This window comes from Juglans regia, chromosome 5 (assembly GCF_001411555.2).
Source record: "Juglans regia cultivar Chandler chromosome 5, Walnut 2.0, whole genome shotgun sequence".
Lineage (NCBI taxonomy): Eukaryota > Viridiplantae > Streptophyta > Magnoliopsida > Fagales > Juglandaceae > Juglans > Juglans regia.
In genome coordinates, this window is record NC_049905.1 from 19,243,607 (window position 1) to 19,263,109 (window position 19,503).

Consider the following 19,503-nt stretch of genomic DNA (forward strand, 5'->3'; position numbering starts at 1 on the left):
TAGGGGCAGTTTCGGTGAGAGAGGTGGAGTGTTTGGGAGGAGGCCAAGATATTGTTCCATCTGTGTGAATGAGTGGACGAGAGTGTTGGGTTTTTGATCTTGTGAGCATCTGATGGTGGTTGAGGGGTGCTGGGTTGATGGACGAAGAAGGATTGAGAGAGGGATTGTGCGGCGCTGGAGATAGCGATTTTGAGGGAGAACCGGGTGGGTTGGTTTCGGGTAGGTCTTGAGTTGGGTTATGTTGCTGGGTCGGTGTAGTGTTATCGGGTTGGGCTGGAGATGAAGATGCATGTGTCGGTGTGGTCTCATGAATCGGTGTTGAGGGAATCACATGGGTCGGTGTAGAGTGATGGTCTTGGGCTGTAGACGAATTCACACGGGCCGGTGTCTGAATGTTGGGAGGAGAAGGAATAGAAATGGGTAGAGGAAATGTAGTGGGCTCGGGAGAAGGAGATTGAGCCGAAGAAGAAAATTTTTTTTGAGAGATAGATGAGTCCGAAACTTGTATAGAGGATCTGGTGGGAGAGAAAGGAAAGTGATTTTCATTAAATCGAACATCACGAGAGACGTAGATACGACCAGTAGGAAGATGTAAGCAATTATAACCTTTGTGATTCAAGCTATATCCAATAAAAACACAAAGTTGAGAACGCATATCCATTTTATAATGATTAAACGGACGAAGGTTGGGCCAACAGGCACATCCAAAAATCCGTAAAAAGTTATAATCAGGCTTTTTATTGAATAAAGCTTGAAAGGGAGAAATATTTCTTAAGATAGGAGTGGGCATTCTATTTATTAAAAAAGTGGCAGTTTGAAATGCCTCAGCCCAAAATTTTGATGGAGCTGATGACTGAGCAAGAAGAGATAGACCAGTTTCCACTATGTGACGATGACGTCTTTCTATACTTCCATTTTGAGCATGAGAATAGGGACAAGTAATGCGATGAGAAATGCCTATTTTGAGAAGAAGAGAAGAAAATGGACGAAATTCTCCTCCCCAATCTGTTTGAACGGCAATGATATTTTTGGAGAATGTATTTTGAACAAATCTAATGAAAGCTAAAAAAATAGTAGAGACTTCAGATTTAGTACGTAAGGGAAAGTACCAAATATATTTAGTGAAATCATCAACAATAAAAAAATAAAACCTAAAACCATTAGAGGAGAGCACAGGCGCTGGTCCCCAAACATCTAAAAATAAAAGTTGAAAAGCATGAGTAGACCGAGAGGGAGAGAGAGGATGGGGGAGAGTGTGAGATTTAGCTTGAAGACAAGCATTACAAAGTGAAGAAAGAGGTGTAGAGGTGATGGGGAGATTATGTTGACGAATAGTCAAAGAAGTAATTCGAGGAGATGGATGTCCTAAACGTGAATGCCAAATTTGAGGAGTAGTCCTTTCACCAATGAAGGCTTGAGGTTGAGTAGAAGCAGTTGATCCAGAAATGAGCTCATCACTTGGTGGAAGAACATATAAGCCATTCTTAACAGTGCCCTGAAAAAGTACTTCCTGAGTGTGCAAATCCTTCACAAGAAAACCAGAAGAGTTAAATTCAAAAAATACATAATTATCAACACAAAACTGACGCACAGATAATAAGTTTTTGGAAATAGAAGGAACGTGAATTAAATTATGGAGAAGGAATTTGCCATTTGGTGTGGGAAGAAGGCCAGCTCCAGTGTTTTGAATGGGAAGGGACGACCCATCACCAATATGCACTTGATCAGGTCCATTGTATGGTGTGGACTCCAGATTCAAGTTGGAAAAATCAACCGTAAAGTGATTTGTAGCAGCAGAGTCTGGAAACCACTGATTTGACGAAGAGGAAGGAACGGAAGTGTAATTGGCTGTGAGGGATGGAGGTGGAGACGGTTGATAGTTGTGAGTGAAGCGATGAAAACACTGGAAGGCTGAGTGACCGACTCTGGTACAGATTTGACAAGTCGGTTTGTGTTGATTCTGAGAAGAGAAAAAGTTAGGAGACCCAGTATTGGTAGTTCGGGCTCCTCCACGACCACGGCGATACCCGCGGCCACGACCTCGAGTAGACGGACTGGAAGATGGACGAAGATTGGTGGAATTAGCGGAGAAGGACGCAACAGAGAGTGTCGTTTGGGTCTGATGAGCAAGTCTTGATTCATGATTTAAAAGGTAGCTAAAAACCTGAGAAATGGAGAGAGGTTCGGGTCTTGTGGTGATGGAAGACACGACAGATTCATAGTCGGCTTCTAAACCAGTCAATAGATAGATGATAAACTCATGGGAAGAAAGTGGATGACCGGCAGAGGAGAGGGAGGAGGCTAGAGCTTTAGCTTTGTGAAAGTATGCGGAGATGGTGTCTGAACCTTTCTTGAGTGTAGCTAGTTGGTAACGAGTTTGCATCAAATGGGCAGTGGACTGCGCCGAATACAGATTGGTGAGAGTGGTCCAGATTTCATGGGAGGTGGCACAATCAACAACTTGGGAAAGAATGTTGTCGGTAAGAGAGGAATAGAGTGCCGAAATGACCATTTGATCTTGTAGAAGCCAGGAGCTGTGGGCTGGGTTGGGTTTATCATCGAGGAAGGGAGGAGGAGAAGGGACCGAGCCATCGATATAGCCATAGAGCTGGTGGCTTTTGAGAAATGCAAGGAGTTGAGCTTTCCAAAGAGGGAAATTGTCGGTGGAAAGCTTTACTGTTATTAGATGAGCAGCGGCATTGGTGAGGGAAGGATTCGGTGATGGAGTGGGGGCCATGAGGGAAAAAAAAAATCCTATGCTGGCTCTATGATACCATGAAGAGAAATGTAAAACCCAGATGAAGACAAAGCATTTGTTGAAATGCCTCAATGGGCGTAAACATTTCTGAATGATATTTCCGTAAGTGCTTATCCTTCATACAGTACATCAGTATTTATAGAAGGCTCAGAATACCAAAACAAATTTACAAGAATATTCTAGAAGATGCTATAGAGGCACGGCCTTGCCATTCTGTTGAGAAGTTTGTTGTGATTTCGGTTGTGGTGGTCTGACAGCAGGTGCGTGCTGTGTAGCTCTGTGTAATGGAGGCAAATATTCTGTTGTGCTAACACAACTGGAGAAACAATGCCAACGATGATCATCAACATGTGTTCCATCCCATCTTGAAGCAGATCCAGTTTACTTGTGAAGCCTGTGGTGAGGAACGCAAGGACATTGCTAGCCTATGTAGCATTTGTCAACTCTTGATTCACACCAAATGTGCTCACTTTCCACAAACCATCAAAACTGTAGCACATGATCACTCCCTCACCCGTACCTATTCTCTGCATCAAGCCAAGGAGCAGCTACACAATGTATTTTGTAAACTCTGCTACAAAAAGATGGACACAAAGTATGCAGGTTATTATTGCCAAGAATGTGATTATGTTGCCCACTTGCCCTGCACTTATGATAAATTGCTTATGGATGGGTATGTGGACATAAGTGTAACTCTTGATGCACAGTTTGAGGAGATAAGCCTAGAAGAGGGTGGAGTAGTTGGGGAGATCAAACACTTCAGTCATCAACATAATTTATGTCTTGGTGATAAAGAAATAGAGGATGATAAGTTTTGTGAAGGGTGTGGGCAACTAATCTTGGACTCTTTTTACAAATGTGAGCAATGCAAATTCTTCCTTCATGAAAGTTGTGCTAAACTACCCAAAAAGAAGCGACACTTGCTTCATCGACACCCTCTCACTCTCAACTCAAGGGGTGATTGCATGTTCTATTGCAGTGCTTGTAAGCATCCTCACAGAGGCTTTAGCTACAAATGTGATGAGTGTTACTACAACTTGGACATTCAATGTATTTCACTCCCGGAAACCTTTAAACATGAAGGTCATCAGCATTCCCTCTTCCTTGCTATAAGTTCGATGGAAAAATGCAAAGCTTGTGATAGCTCAAGCAACTGTTATGGTGCATTCTTCGAACCTGTATTTGTATGTACCGAGCGCGATTTCGTCTTGGGTTTTGAATGTGCAAGTCTTCCGCTTGAAGCTAGGTATGACACACATCTTCTCAAACTCACATATACCGTCGAAGATGATTCGGGAGAATATTATTGTATGATTTGCAAGGAGAAAAGAAATCCAAACCATTGGTTCTATTATTGTGAAAAAGGTGGCTTTGCTGCTCATATTGGATGCATTTCTGTGTCATGGAGATCCTAGCTTATACTGGATCAACTATTTTGCTATGGAGGGTGTATCTTATCCTTGGGATTGAGAAGTGTGCCCTAATCTCTCTTCCAAGGAAAATTGTAGTATAAAGTGCTCTGACAAGAGTTTGTCACCACCATAAAGAGAAGTTTGTTTTGATGTTATTGATGATTAAGGTCTCTAAGTAGATACTCTATATCCATTTCAAGTAAAATGGAGTAAGGATCCTTATCCCATAATTTCAATCTCCCCTTTTAATAAAATAGGCTACTTTATGATTAGGGGAGTGTGTTGTTTTGTATATTAGAGCTGCAAATAAAATTATAAAACTATATTGTATAAATACACGTGGTTTGATTCAATACATAAGGTTTTAAAAATTTTTTTATTGTAAAGTATATCTGACATATAATATCAAACCACATGTTAGTTTTTAAGATCAGCTTCTTACTGAGGATTAGAGAAAACCCATCTTCCTTTAGTTGTACTTGCTTGTTTATTTGCGCGTGTATTGGAGAAAGAGAACCTTCTTGCATAATTCAATTCAGCATCCTTATGTTTATTCTAATGCTGAAATTTTCTTGGCATTAGTAAATTATTAAATTACATCTATCTACTGTATTCTTATAAACGCATGTTTATTTTCGTGTAATTGCAACGTATCATATTGAAAATAAATTTTTTAATGATGGACCTCACTTTTTTCAAATAGGGTGCGTGATGCTTGTACACTTAAGATTGTATCTAATATTATTATTATTATTATTTTATAACTTATTTTATAATTTACAATTATAAACATATTATTTCATTAAAATTAAATTTTATCTTATAAAATTACTCATCATTTAGTATAGAATTTTAAATGAGTTGTCGGATAATAATTTTTCTTGTATTTTTTTGTTTTAATCATAAGATGCAACAGTGTTACAGTTGATATATCTTTCTCTCTTCCAAATGTTAAAGCCTCAACGGAGATGGGAAAAGTAATTTGTTCGATGACTAGACAATCACATTTTTATCCTTATGGTTTGTTTTGATTGGTATGTATAACTTATTGAGAAATACGTTAGCTGATTAGATAAAAATAATCTTATAAATTGATGTGATTTAATGTAGTTTATCAAATTGTAAAATTATTTTTATTATAAAATAGATCAGATCGTATAAAATTATATCAATTTATGATATTACTTTTGTGTAATATTTTTTAGTCTGACTGTAAGTTAGTTTTAGAGCACTGCCAACATATTCGATAAAATGAAAAAAAATCTAAAATTTGAATGGATTGAGAGTAAAGATGCCGGCATTGAATTTGGTAAAACTCAAAACTCAAACTTTGAGCAACATGAAATTTAGTTTCACATTCATATTTAAAAACTCACTATTCATAAGTCTATCATATTATTTTATTACAAAATACAGGAGACTATTAATTTGGGTTTGAAAATTAGTTTGTGAAATGTGTTTGTTGGGTAATTAGGTTGAGAAAAAAAATTAGTTGATAAATAATAATTTAAATATCAAATTAAATTATTAATATACATATAGTTAGTGTAATTATAAAATATGAAAAAAAAAATTAAAAATATTATTATTAAAAAAATAATATAATATTATATTTTGATAAATTCAATGACTAATCCAATATGAAATTATGAATAACGAAGTTTTGAATTTATAAAAAATATATACTTTTATCAAATTATGAAAATGATTTTGATCAAACTAATACTAATAATCTTATTGTAGGTTATTATTTGTCTATATTCTGGTTTTTTGGTCTTTTTCTTTTATTTTTTTATACGGGTTTTTTTATCTTAACAGCAAGTCAGCAGTAGCTTTTACTTGGCACCCGCCACCCCGGAAACGGGGAATCGTGGCCTCCGTCGTCCCTAACATTTTGTTTACCCCCGGCTCCATCCCTCTTGCTCCAGGAAGTCAATTCTTCAGCGGCCTAGATTTCTGTCTCTGAAGATCGAGGTTAGAGTCATGGTCGAACTGAGAGAGCCAGATCTCGCTTGAGATGATTTTGCCCTGATCTCAGTGCGGCGAGGAAAAAGGTTAGGAGAAATGGCTGAGTTGAGCAAATTCGGGGTGGTGGTTGTGATGATTTTCAGTTTGCTTTCAACGTGGTCCTCTTATCCAGTTTCAAGCAACCCAATCGTTGAGAAAGAACGGCCTGTTTGGTTTGATAGAAACTTCCATTTCAGATTAAACTCACTCTCAGAAAACAACCACAACCCCTAGCTCCTCTTCCATCCCTGCAGTCCTTCCTGATCATTGGGGTAATTGAGATCTTAAGATTAGAGGAACTTGAATCCTAATGAATCAAGGTGATGGAAGGAGACAGGAGCTGAGCAAAAAGACCTGATGCCGTGGTTTGCAAGTGGACACCGCCCGGAATTGTTGTTTGAGTGGCAAGAGAACTCCAACGAATTTGGCTACAAGGAACTTAGTTCACTCGGGAAAAAAAATCAAAAAGACAAATTTGCAGCTGCAAATATAATTGGCGTCAATATCGGAGAGACACAGTGGCAGCAGGGTAGTTAGTAAAGATCCACCCTTTCTCATATTATTTTATTTTTATTTTTTATTTTTTATTATTATTTATAAAATATTTAAAATCATCTCATTATTTATTTTAATATCATTAGAAAAATAGAATTATTCAGATGAATTTCGTTATAAATCAACAATTATTTACATCATACATTCTAAATGAAAATTTATTTTTATTTTTATTTTTTTATAAAATATGAAGATATTTTTTATAAAATATAGAATATAAGATAATAAATAATAATTAAAGAAAAGAATTTTTGTATTCAGATTAGGGGTGTAACCGGTCCGGTCCGGTCCGATTTTGGACAAAATCTAGGACCGAACCGGTATGTACCGGTTTTGTATTTTTCAAAACCGATTACGCCCCGATTACCCTCCTAAACCGGTACTTCCGGTTTTACCGGTTTTCGGTCCGGTCCGGTCCTATTTTTCGGTTTTTTTTAAATGTAAAAAACATATAATAAAGTGTTAATTCTTATTATAAAATGTTATTAAAAATTTAATATATATATTATGCTTAAAGCATATGATCAATTAAATTTTTATCTTTAAGATTAAACTTTTATTTTATAAATTATAACAACATTATCTTATATATAATTATATTAATAACATATGATCAAATAAATTACAAATGTTCATATTTAAGATTAACATTTTATGTTATTATTTATAAATTATAATATAAAATTTTTTCATATATCATATATAATTATATATATTATATATAAAAATTTAACATATAATTATATATTATATATATAAATATTTTGTATAATATATAAATTAATTTTTATATATTTATTTTTCAACCGGTCCGGTTCGGTCCGGTCCGGTCCCAAAAACTATGGAACCGGAACCGGACCGGAACCGGCCGGTTTTCATAAATAGGAACCGATTCCGGACCGGACCGGTTTAAGACCGGACCAAACCGGTTTGGTCCGGTCCGGACCGATTTTTCGGTTTAAATTTACACCCCTTCAAATTGGGTTGTTTTCTTATATTAAAAAGAAAAGAATTTTTTTGTTTCCCATTGTCATTAAAAAAGCCAGAGACCCAAGATGGGACCAAAATAGAGGCATAATCTGGGCCTTTTGCCTTGCGATGACTTTGCTTTTGGTCTACGGAGTCACGGACTACGGAGGGAGGCATGTTTCGTGCTTTGCATTCCCCGCATTTCTCATTCAACATTATTACCTTCAAAGCATCTCTGTCTGTCTGTCTCTCTCCTATATCTCTCTCTCTCTCTCTCTGAGCCCTGAGGTTGCGTTTGATGCTTCGGTTTAGATTTAGATTTATGCTGACATCTAAATATTAAATTTTTAAATCATTAATTCGTTTGAACTCAAAATTTTTTTATATATAAAATTTATAATATTTTTAAACTCGAACATTTTTTTATATGCGAGATTCTTAATTTTTTTTAATTTTTTATAAATATATTTTAATATTTAAATATATTTATATTCATCTTAAATAAATAATACAGAATTCATTTTATCACCTTAATTCATTATTATTGATAAAAGATCAGCTCATCACAGCGTCCAAAAGCGCAGCCTCTCACACTCACATTATTAATACCCTATCCACCAATCTCATTCTCACGCGTCCAAAAAGTTATTCAAAACCCATTTTCCTTCCCATCTACCATATTTTCCCACACCTTTTCGCCCATTTGATTGCTCGTCTTTTCTTTATCTTCTTTACCATTTACAATAATCTCGGCAATCATGGTGGCCATTGTCGCGCTGGTTGTTACGACTTTTGCTATATTCTTCGGCGCTGCTGCCGCAGATCCTGACTTGCTTCAAGATGTTTGTGTTGCCGATCTCGCTTCTGGTATCCCTATCCTAATACCTTAACTTTTCTTCCTCCCTTTGAAGTACTGCTATCGATATATACTAGGATAGTAAACCCATCCCTCTTATGACCTCTTCCTATTTCCTCTTATACCGGTCTGCTTGCGCTTTAATCGATATACAGTAGATCAAGATTCTTATTCTTGTTTTATTTTTCTCTTTTTTTTTTTATTTCAATTAAATTCAGAGCTAATTATAGCGAACTTAGAAACTTTGATCGTGTCAATCATATAATTTCTTGTTTATGATTTCTGAGTAAGGTAAACCTACAAATATTGGTGGAAAGTTTGAATTAATGAATGAGTTATGATCATGAACAGGTCTGAAAGTCAATGGGTTCACCTGCAAAGACGTGGCAAACATATCTGCCGCAGACTTCTTCTTTGAGGGTTTAGCCAAGCCAGGCCTCACCAACAACACTTTTGGTTCTCTGGTCACTGCAGCCAATGTTCAAAAAATTCCAGGCCTTAACACCCTCGGTGTCTCGCTCTCCCGCATTGATTATGCCCCCGGCGGCCTTAACCCGCCTCACACTCACCCGCGTGCCACTGAGATAGTGTTTGTGCTCGATGGTGAATTGGACGTGGGGTTCATAACCACAGCAAATGTGCTCATATCTAAGTCCATCAAGAAGGGTGAGATATTTGTGTTCCCAAAGGGGTTGGTACATTTTCAGAAGAACAATGGTAAGGTGCCTGCAGCTGTGCTAGCTGCGTTTAACAGCCAGTTGCCAGGCACACAGTCCATTGCTGCCACCTTGTTTGCCGCGACACCGGCGGTGCCCGACAATGTCTTGACTAAGGCATTCCAAGTGGGTACGAAGGAGGTTGAGAAAATCAAGTCTAGGTTTGCTCCCAAGAAGTAGAGGAATATTGAACCATATACATCATACGTCTGCTGGGGCTATTTTGTTGCTGTAACCTTAAAAACAATTGTTGGGATTTTTCCTTCTCTTTCTTAATGTAATGTGGGTGATCATCTTTTGAATTTCTTTGATTTTGGAATCGATGGACATTTTAATCTCTGGGTTACTGTTCATTTTGCATAATTAATCACTCATTTTATGGTTCAATCAATTGGATTGATGGATCCATCAGTCGATCCTCTGCTTCTACACGCATTTGTTGCATTTTTCTTTTTTCATCTCTAGAGGTGTTTGTTTTATAGATAATGATAAACTTACCACTCTCCTATCACTCATTTATTATTTATTTTATTTTATTTTATTTTTTTATTTAATAATTAAGAAAGTGATTATTAATAAAGTTGTATATTTTTTAAATTTTTTTCAATGATTAAAAGTGTTATAAAAATACTTAAAAATAATAATAATAAAATAAAAATTTCAAACACACTATTCTATAGTAAAATAATGATAGGAAGGCAGGAAGTCTATCACTATCCTTCTTTTGTTTCACTCGGTCCACTGGGGCATGTACTACAACACGCACCGCATTATCTGTGATAGGAAAAGGATCTTTCTTGTTTTTGTTCGAATTTGAAAGTTTTAAGCAAGAGAGAAATAGACACATTAAATGAGATTTATAATATTTATTATTATATGTATAAATATTTTCAACAATATCAAATAATAAATATGAGTAATATTATATGTATTTACAAATTTATGTACAAGATCTATTTTATTAATTTTTTTTTTAAATTTAAATTTTAAATTTTATTATTTTCATCGTATCAATGATTGATCCGTTAGTACGTATTGTAATGTAGATAAAAATGGTAAATAAATATTGTTTAGCTTACTTATGAGACACGACTTAATCCCCAATTTAATAGAGCTTTAAAATGGAGAAAAAGTTCGAACAAGAAAGTAGTCATTGATCCCCGTGAGGGAGATTAGATACAAAACATTAGTTTAAGTTACCCAACATCTTCCTTTTTCTGCTTTTGCTTCTTTCTGATTACATTAAACATGTGACTATACTTTTTAATGTCCTCAGTAACGTTTCCTTGGAACCAGATATTCTTATCAATTCTTCCCATACTTGCTCCTGGAAACAAGGAACACGTAGGCATGGGTCTATTTAAATTAAATACACATATACAAACACATACACATATTCACCACAAAAAAATATTAAAGGATTCCCCTCATCCAACGCGATCCAAGCAACACGTTCTCCGCCCGCAAAACTAGAATTTGTGATATTTAGGCTTCGTTTGGAAGTTGAGATCATCTCAACTTATCTTAACTTATTATTACAACTTTTTCAAATTCTAACATAAAATATAATAAATAATTCAACTTTTTTAAATTTTAAAATAATAATAATAAAAAATAATAATATTCTAATAATATTTTATCATCTCAACTCAACTCAATTCAACTCACTTCAACATTCAAACCCACTCTTAAGGTTCCATTTGGTTGTAAGATTTAACTTAGATAAATTCAATTCAGTCTAATTTTAAGTTGAGTCTAACATCTAAGTACTCAAATCTTAAATTATTAAACTCATTTCAATTCAAAATTTCTTTACACGTGAAATTTATAATATTTTTTAACTCAACACATATTTATATGTGAGACTCACAAATTTTTTTAATTTTTTATAAATAATATTAAACTCATCTTAACATCTAAATATATCTAAATTTATTTTAAATAGATTCATATAACTCATTATTATTTATAAAAAATTCAGTTTAACTCAATATACCAACCCAATCCAAATTTGAATAGGAGATGTAGAAAATGGGTCAGTATGTGAGATTTACGTGTGGTCTTGGTCGTGCGTGAATCTCACGTACCGGTTTACTTCCAACCCTCCAATGACGACACGCGTTGTATCGTCCAATTAGTGGTTTTTGCTCTCCTAAAGGCGGCCATCGGAGCTGCTTGTCAATCAACGTGTGCAACTCACAACGTTGGGCTTCATATTAAAGACCACAAAACTACCCCCAACAACAACAGCACAACACCACAGGTCCCCACTAGATGTTGAGCCTCACTTCCTGACAACTAATGTAGCCCAGCAGTACACTTGCTACTCTGGAAAGCAAAGCAAAGCAAAGCAATTTTGGAACTGCAAATAAATTAAAAAATAAAAGCAAAAATCAAGGTGACCTTTCTCTAGTACTTTGGGCCCAAAGAGCAGTTGGAGCGAACCTGTGGGTCCATTTTCGAATTTGTATTTTATTTTTTAGCTTGGTGGAAGTTAATTTGATACAGTTGTTGGGGGATCCCGACACCTCCATCTGATATCTTTAACTTAAACGTTGCGTTTAGATGTAAAAAATGTTTTATTTTATTTTATTTTATGATTATAATTTTTTAAAATTTTTATATAAAATATAATAAATAATTTAATTTTTTAAAATTTTAATACAATAATAATATTAAAAATTAATATTTTTAACTTTTATTTTTTGTCTAAATCATCTCATCTTATAATTCAAACAAACCCTAAATAATTGTACGTAACACGCTCTATAACTATGAAAATCATTTCTCTTTCAATGTTGGTGCAATTACTTGATGAGTTTTGCTACACGTAAGTTGAAATGTTAACACATCACTTATAGTGAGACTCATTATAATTTTAAAAAAATAATATTGCATTTCAAACTAAGCACAAGCACCTTTATTGAAAAAATCAATAGAGAAAATCTATTTAGAATTTTTATTTTTTATACACTCAGTATATTGTTGATGTGAAATTTTTTTATATCAATTACGTTAAAAAATTATTAGGGGATGCTTGGAGAATAAGGACGAAATTAGAAATTTGTGAATAATAGTGAAATGATTTGAATTATGATATTTTACGGGATTTTCATAAAAGAGAGAAAAAAAATTGAATAAAATTATTATAAAATTATAATATTATTTTTATTTTGAGATTTAAAAAAGTTGAATTATTTTTTATATTTTGTTTAGAAGTTTAAGAAGTTGTAATAATTAGATGAAAATTTTGAGAATTTGAAATTTAAAAGTTTATGTTCGAGTGGTATTTGAATGTTGAGATGTGATGAGATGAAACCATCTCAACATCTAAAATCTCATCACATCTCAACATCTAAACAATCCCATGTTTGTTTGGAAAAAGTTTACATCAAAAAATTATCATCTCATCCTCAAACATCACTTAAATACAAATACTTTCAAGCTAATCATTATAAATTTTCCAAATTTTCAAATAAAAAAAAAATTAACTATTTCAAATTTTCAAATAAAAATAATATTTAAAAACTATATTTTAACAATATTTTAACTTTATAATATTTTTATTCAATTTTTTCTCTCATTTTCTAAAATTTCATAAAATATTATTCATAAACTATCTCACTACTATTCATAAATTATCTTACTATTATTTACAAAATTCTCATCGTATCTCACTCTTCAAGCTTGTCATTTCATGATGTCGTAACCCAAGATTTTTAAAAATCGAAAACCAATCATTTTCATGCCCAATAGATAACCCAACTCGCCCTTGAAAAAAAAGAGAGAAGAAAACCAAACGGTGCGTTTTGTTGGTTAAACCCACTAATTCTTCTTCCCCTTTCCCTGACTCATAATGCGTACCATAACAGTACAACCTTCCCCTTGGACATCTCTCTCTCGCCAACTCTCCTCTTTGTTCACTCTCTCTCCTTTTGTGCTACAGCAAACTTTTCCACCACACAACATCACACGCCACTCCAGCCCGTCGTTCACCATCGTGTTAGGGTTTTCTATTGCTAGGGTTGGCAGACAGGGATGTGTAGAAGACAGCAGAAGAAAGAATTGGGCAGCTAACTGATTATGATGCTTTTATATTAGGGTTCAAGGGTCATTTGTGTCTTTATTAAATTCAGCAGCAAGGTTATGTTTGTAATTAGATTTTATTTCAGTTGAGTCTGTGTCTTGTGGATCGAGTCCTTAGGATCTGCAATCATGGGTCAAGTGGGTCAAGTGGGCCATGTAGTGGGCAGTTCATCATTGTAGTGTTGTGGGCTATGTCCAGTCCTTATTTAAGTTCATTTTACAATTCAAAGAAAGATCATCATATCAACTTCAATTAGTATTCATGTGGAGGCAGTGGCTCCTCGAAAGCCATTTACTTGTTACATTTACAAATCCATTTCTGAATATCACTGTCTCTAACAGTGGTCTCAGAGCCGCTTCCTGCGCCATGGCCGATGGTACCCGTCACACCCACCTTGCAAAAGCTATGTCCAGTTTGAAGGGAGAAACAGTGTACCTGCGAGAAGAGAAAGACAACAAAAACACATGCTAGAAGCAGTTTTACAACAGCTCAACAACCTTGCAGCCAGTTATGATCAGTTGGCCTATATTGGCTGGAAATCACAACTCTGGAGAAGGCTCCTCTAATAACAAGGTCAGTAACAATCCTTTATTTGAAGGAGGAGGGGGTATTCATGCTAGATCTATTAGGCTTGAATTTCCTAAGTTTGATGGCCCTAATCCTACGGAATGGGTCCTTAAAATCTAACAATTTTTTACCTATTTTAGTATCCCAGAAGATCAAAAATTACAGATTGCTTTTTTTCACATGGAGGGAAAAGTTTTGGCATGGTATTGTTGGTTGATGGAGTCGGGGCTAGTCAATAATTGGGAGGGTTTTGTGACTGCTTTAAAGTCAGGTTGGGCCCTCTAGTTATGAGGATCCTGTTGGGGCTTTTACTAAGTTAAGACAAACAGAGATAGTGGAAGAATATCAAACCCAATTCGAAGCTTTGTCTAATAGAGTAAAGGGTCTTACTACATAATTTAGAGTCGGCACTTTCATTAATGGACTTAGAGATGACTTAAGAATTATGGTGATAATGTTTAAACCTTCATCTCTCTTAACTACTTTCGGGTTAGCTAAATTGCAAGAAGAAGAAGTGAATAGAAGAAGTCAGGATATTACCACTAGAAGTATTATGCCTAACCCCATATACAACCCTAAACTTATTAGCTCATCCCTTGTACTCAGATTACCTATACCTCTTCCCAGACTAGAACCAAGACCTCCACCTAATCCCAATTATCCACCACGTAGAAACACTTTTCCCACTAAAAGAATTAGCCCAGCCCAAATGAAGGATAGGAGGAGTAAGGGATTATGTTATTATTGTGATGAAAAGTTTCATGTGGGACACAGATGCAGTAGGCCAAAGCTGTTTTTATTGGAAGGGTTAGAAAATGAGGATGAAGAAAAGGGGAATGAGGAGGGGAGTCTAGCAGTTATACAAACTGAGGCCACAGTAGTGGAAGAAAAGGAGGTAAGGGTGCTGTTGGAAATCTTTTTACATACATTAGCAGGGTCACTTTCTGCTAAAACTAAGAGGGTGGAATGAAGTATTAATCAACAAAAAATGCTAATCTTAATTGATACGAGAAATACACATAGTTTTGTGGATCCATATGTAGGAAGGAAGTCAAAACTACCACCAGTGGGAGAAAGTCAGCTGGAAGTAAGGGTGGCTAATGGTGATAGCCTTCCTTGCCAAGGTTACTGTAGGGACGTGCCCTTCCAAGTACATCATTTACATTTTATGGCTCAACTTTATTTGTTAACCTTGGGCGGGTGTGATGTAGTGTTGGGAGTAGATTGGTTAAGGAAATTGGGTCCAATTCTGTGAAATTTTTCTGATCTCACCATGCAGTTTACTTTTAATGGAGAGACCTCCAAGTTGCAGGGGATTCAGCCATCTCAAGAAGTGTTGGAAGAGGAGGATCACACCCTTAACTTGAAGAATGGCACAATCAAGGGAATATGGGTCCAAATGCTGGGTATAGACTCGGACAAGGCAGTAAAGGAGGTGGAACCGGAGTTACATCAAGTGCTATAAGATTATGAGTCAGTTTTTTCTTAACCAAATGGCTTACCTCCACCTCGGAGTCATGACCACATGATTCAGTTACAAGATGGAGCTAAACCAGCATGTATACGCCCCTACAGGTATCCATACTATCAAAAAGCAGAAATTGAGAAATTAATTTTCTGAAATGCTTAAAAGTGGAGTCATAAGGAGCAGCCAAAGTCCGTATTCCTCTCCGGTGTTGTTAGTAAGGAAGGCAGATGGTAGTTGGAGAATGTGTGTAGATTGTAGAGCACTGAATAAGGATACTATCAAGGACAAATATCCTATTCCGAATATAGATGAACTACTGGATGAACTCTATGGGGCATAAATTTTCTCTAAGTTGGATTTGCATTTGGGATATCATCAAATCAGAATGCATCCAAAAGACATTCACAAAATTGCTTTCAGGACCCATGGGGTCACTATAAGTTTTTGGTGATGCCTTTCAGTCTCACCAATGCTCCCCCAACCTTCCAAGGGTTAATGAATGAAGTATTCAGGCCCTATCTAAGGAAATTTGTTTTGGTATTTTTTGATAACATTCTAATCTATAGTAAGACATTGCAGGATCATTTGCAGCATCTAAGCATTGTTTTGGAGATTCTGAAGTTCCATCAGTTTTATGCTAAGGCTTCTAAATGCATATTTGGAAGCAAGGAAGTAGAGTACTTGGGGCATCTCATTTCTAAAGCAGGAGTCAAGGCAGATCTACAAAAGATAGCTGCCATGGAAGGATGGCCTATACCTAATAATCTAAAAGCCCTAATAGGTTTTTGGGGCCTCACAGGATATTATCGTAAATTTGTGCAGGGTTATGGTATGATTGCAGCACCACTTACGACACTGCTAAGGAAGAACTCATTTTTGTGGACAGAGAATGCATTACAGGCATTCACTCAACTAAAGTAGGCAATAATCAACCCATCAGTTATACGAGTTCCAGATTTTTCAAAACAGTTTGTAGTGGAGTGTAATGCATCGGGGGAATGGTTAGGTGTTGTACTTATGCAGGATGGTCAGCCCATAGCATACCTGAGTCAAGCTTTAAAAGGTAAAAACCTAACTTTATCTACTGATGAAAAGGAATTACTTGTTGTGGTGATGGCTGTAAGGAAGTGGAGGCACTATTTATTAGGGCAGTCATTTAAGGTCCGCACTGATTAGCAGACCTTAAAACATTTGTTGGAACAGAGAATTGGAACCCTGGCTCAGCAGAAGTGGATTCCTAAGTTAATGGCGTATGATTTCGTGGTGGAATATAAGAGTGGTAAAACTAATATTGTTGCAGATGCCCTATCCAGACTTCCACCCACAAATGAACCCAACGCTTCAACCCACCAAACAACCAACTACCACCAAATAATTCCAACCCAACCCACCAACCCCATGAACCAGCCATACAAGCCATTAGCATGATACAAGCCAAATGGATAGAGGAGTTGAAGAAAACCTACCCCCAAGATCCCCAGTTGCAGGAGCTGTTGAGCAACTACCATCAAGGGACCTTGGACCCTTCTCATTACCAGCTCTGAAATGGCCCCCCTTTTTATAAAGGGAGACTTCATCTAGGAACACTGGTACCCTTCTAGCAACAAATCCTGCAACAGTATCATAGTAGTCTATTAGGGGGCCACACAGGAGTATATAAAACATACTAAAGAATAAAAAAGAAGTTTTACTAGCCTGGATTGAGATAAGATGTCAGAGCCTTCATCAGGGAATGTGATACTTGCCAAAGGAACAAAGTGGAAACCCTTCACCCAGCAAGATTGCTTCAGCCCCTACCAATACCCGAGAGGAACTGGGTGGACGTCAGTATGGATTTTGTGGAAGGTTTACCACCCTCAGAGGGGTACACTGTAGTAATGGTGGTAGTGGATAGACTGAGCAAATATGCTCATTTTATACCACTACATCACCCTTACACTGCTCTGAAAGTAGCTAGGGTTTTTATGGAGAATGTGTTTAAATTGCATGGGTTACTGCAGACGATAGTAAGTGACAGGGATCCAGTGTTTATCAGTCAATTCTAAACTGAGTTGTCCAGAATATGTGGGACTGACCTATTGCTAACTTCCGCGTACCATCCACAAACGGATGGACATACCAAAGTGGTCAACAAAAGCTTAGAGTGCTATCTCAGATGCTTTAGTAGTGACAGACCAAATGATTGGAAGAAATGGCTAGCCCTCATTGAGTTCGTCTATAACACCTCAACCCACAGTTCTTCCCAAATATCCCATTTTGAAACAGTATATGGATTTCCCCCACCCAAACTTCTCCCATATGATCCAGGGGCTACTTAAGTACATGTAGTGGAAGAAGAAATTAAACATCGTGATTTTATCAATAAATTGGTAAAGAAAAATCTTCATGAAGCTCAGAGCCGAATGAAAAAACATGCAGATAAAAAGAGAACAGACCGGGAGTTTCAGGAAGGAAACTGGATATACTTACGATTGAGGCCATACAGACAAATGACAGTGGCCATACAAAGGAATCTCAAGCTCTCACCAAGGTACGTTGGGCCATGTGGCATCCTCTACCTTATCGGCAAGGTTGCATATATCCTAGATCTACCTTAGGGAGCTCAGATTCGCCCCACTTTTCATGTCTCATGCTTAAAACCGAAACTAGGGTACATGTACAAGCCAACACACAGCTGCCTTAGGTAACGTCAGAAGGTGCTTTGACGCTGAAACCAGAGACCATTTTGGAAAGATGACTAAAGAGAAAAGGGAGCCTTACAGATGTTGAGGTTCTTACTCACTGGAAGGGGATGCTGGCAGAAGATGCAACATGGGAAGATCTCAAGACTTTGAAGAGACGATTTCCATATCTTGTGGGCAAAATCCTTTGATGGAGTGGGTATTGTTAGGGTTTGCTATTGCTAGGGTTGGCAGACAGGGATGCATAAAAGACGACAGAAGAAAGAATTGGGCAGCTAACTGATTATGATGCTTTTATATTAGGGTTCAAGGGTCATTTGTGTCTTTATTAAATTCAGCAAGATTATGTTTGTAATTAGACTTTAATTTAGTTGTGTCTGGTCTTGTGGACTGAGTTCTTAGGATCTGTAATCATGGGTCATGTAGTGGGTAGTTCATCATTGTAGTGTCGTGGGCTATGTCCAATCCTTATTTAAGTTCATTTTACAATTCAATGAAAGATCGTGAGATCAATTTCAATTGGTATTCTTGTGAGGGCAGTGGCTCCTCGAAAGCCATTTACTTGTTACATTTACAAATCTATTTCTGAATATCATTGTCTCTAACACATCGTTTGTTGCAGCGCCTTACCACAAGTAAATATCTCGGCTTCTCTCTCTCTCTCTTTCTTTCTCTCTCTCTGCTCCGTAGCAGCACCTTTATCATCGTGATTCCATTGCATGTACTAATAGTTTCTGATGGATTTGCAGTTTATTCTATTCTCTCCCTTGCTTCAAGCTTTATTTTCTCATTTTAATCATAACCTGGTTACTATTAAGACTGTTCATTTAGATCGGATATTTATTCGAGTTCCAATCTGGAACATACCCAGGCAGGTACTGTCATGACTAAAACCAGTTTCATAAAATTCGGGTATCGTATTTTAAATCCAAAACCCAGATTTAAAACCATGAACTCGGGTTTTTTTAAACCCCATATCAAAACGACATAAGCTCAAAGCCCAAAGGGCAAAGGGTTTAAACCCTTCAGATTGAATAATTCTACTTATCATATTCACACATCACATACTACACACTAAGGTCTCGTTTGTATTCATAACCCATCTCAACCTACATCAACTCATCTCATCTCATCATTACAACTTTTTGAAATTCCCACACAAAATATAATAAACAATTCAATTTGTTCAAATTTCAAAATAACTTTCCCAAATTTTCACACAAAATATAATAAATAATTCAACTTTTATTCTACTATTTACAAACCATCTCTAAATCTAAACCACTCCTAAATCTATTTTAATTTTTTTTTAATTTTTTTATAATAAGTAAGTGGTGTATGGAAGAAGTAGAATAATTTAGTTAGTTTAATAAGAAAAAAATAAAAAAATAAAAAATAATTAATAAAAAATAATTTTAAAATATGTA

The 19,503-nt window shown here is 36.1% G+C and overlaps 2 protein-coding genes across 2 annotated transcripts; both read left to right on the plus strand.

Moving 5' to 3' along the window:
* The first annotated feature begins 2,720 nt into the window (after window positions 1-2,720).
* LOC109004035 lies at window positions 2,721-4,324 on the plus strand. The gene has a single exon (XM_035690357.1). The coding sequence runs from the start codon at window positions 3,343-3,345 to the stop codon at window positions 4,171-4,173; it is 831 nt and encodes a 276-aa protein (XP_035546250.1). The 5' UTR covers window positions 2,721-3,342; the 3' UTR covers window positions 4,174-4,324.
* Window positions 4,325-8,283: 3,959 nt separating this feature from the next.
* Window positions 8,284-9,664, plus strand: LOC109004037 (germin-like protein subfamily 2 member 1). Its single transcript, XM_018982425.2, has 2 exons — window positions 8,284-8,568; window positions 8,909-9,664. Exons 1-2 carry the CDS (start codon window positions 8,460-8,462, stop codon window positions 9,451-9,453), a joined length of 654 nt encoding a protein of 217 aa, XP_018837970.1. The 5' UTR covers window positions 8,284-8,459; the 3' UTR covers window positions 9,454-9,664.
* The last annotated feature ends 9,839 nt before the right edge of the window (window positions 9,665-19,503 follow it).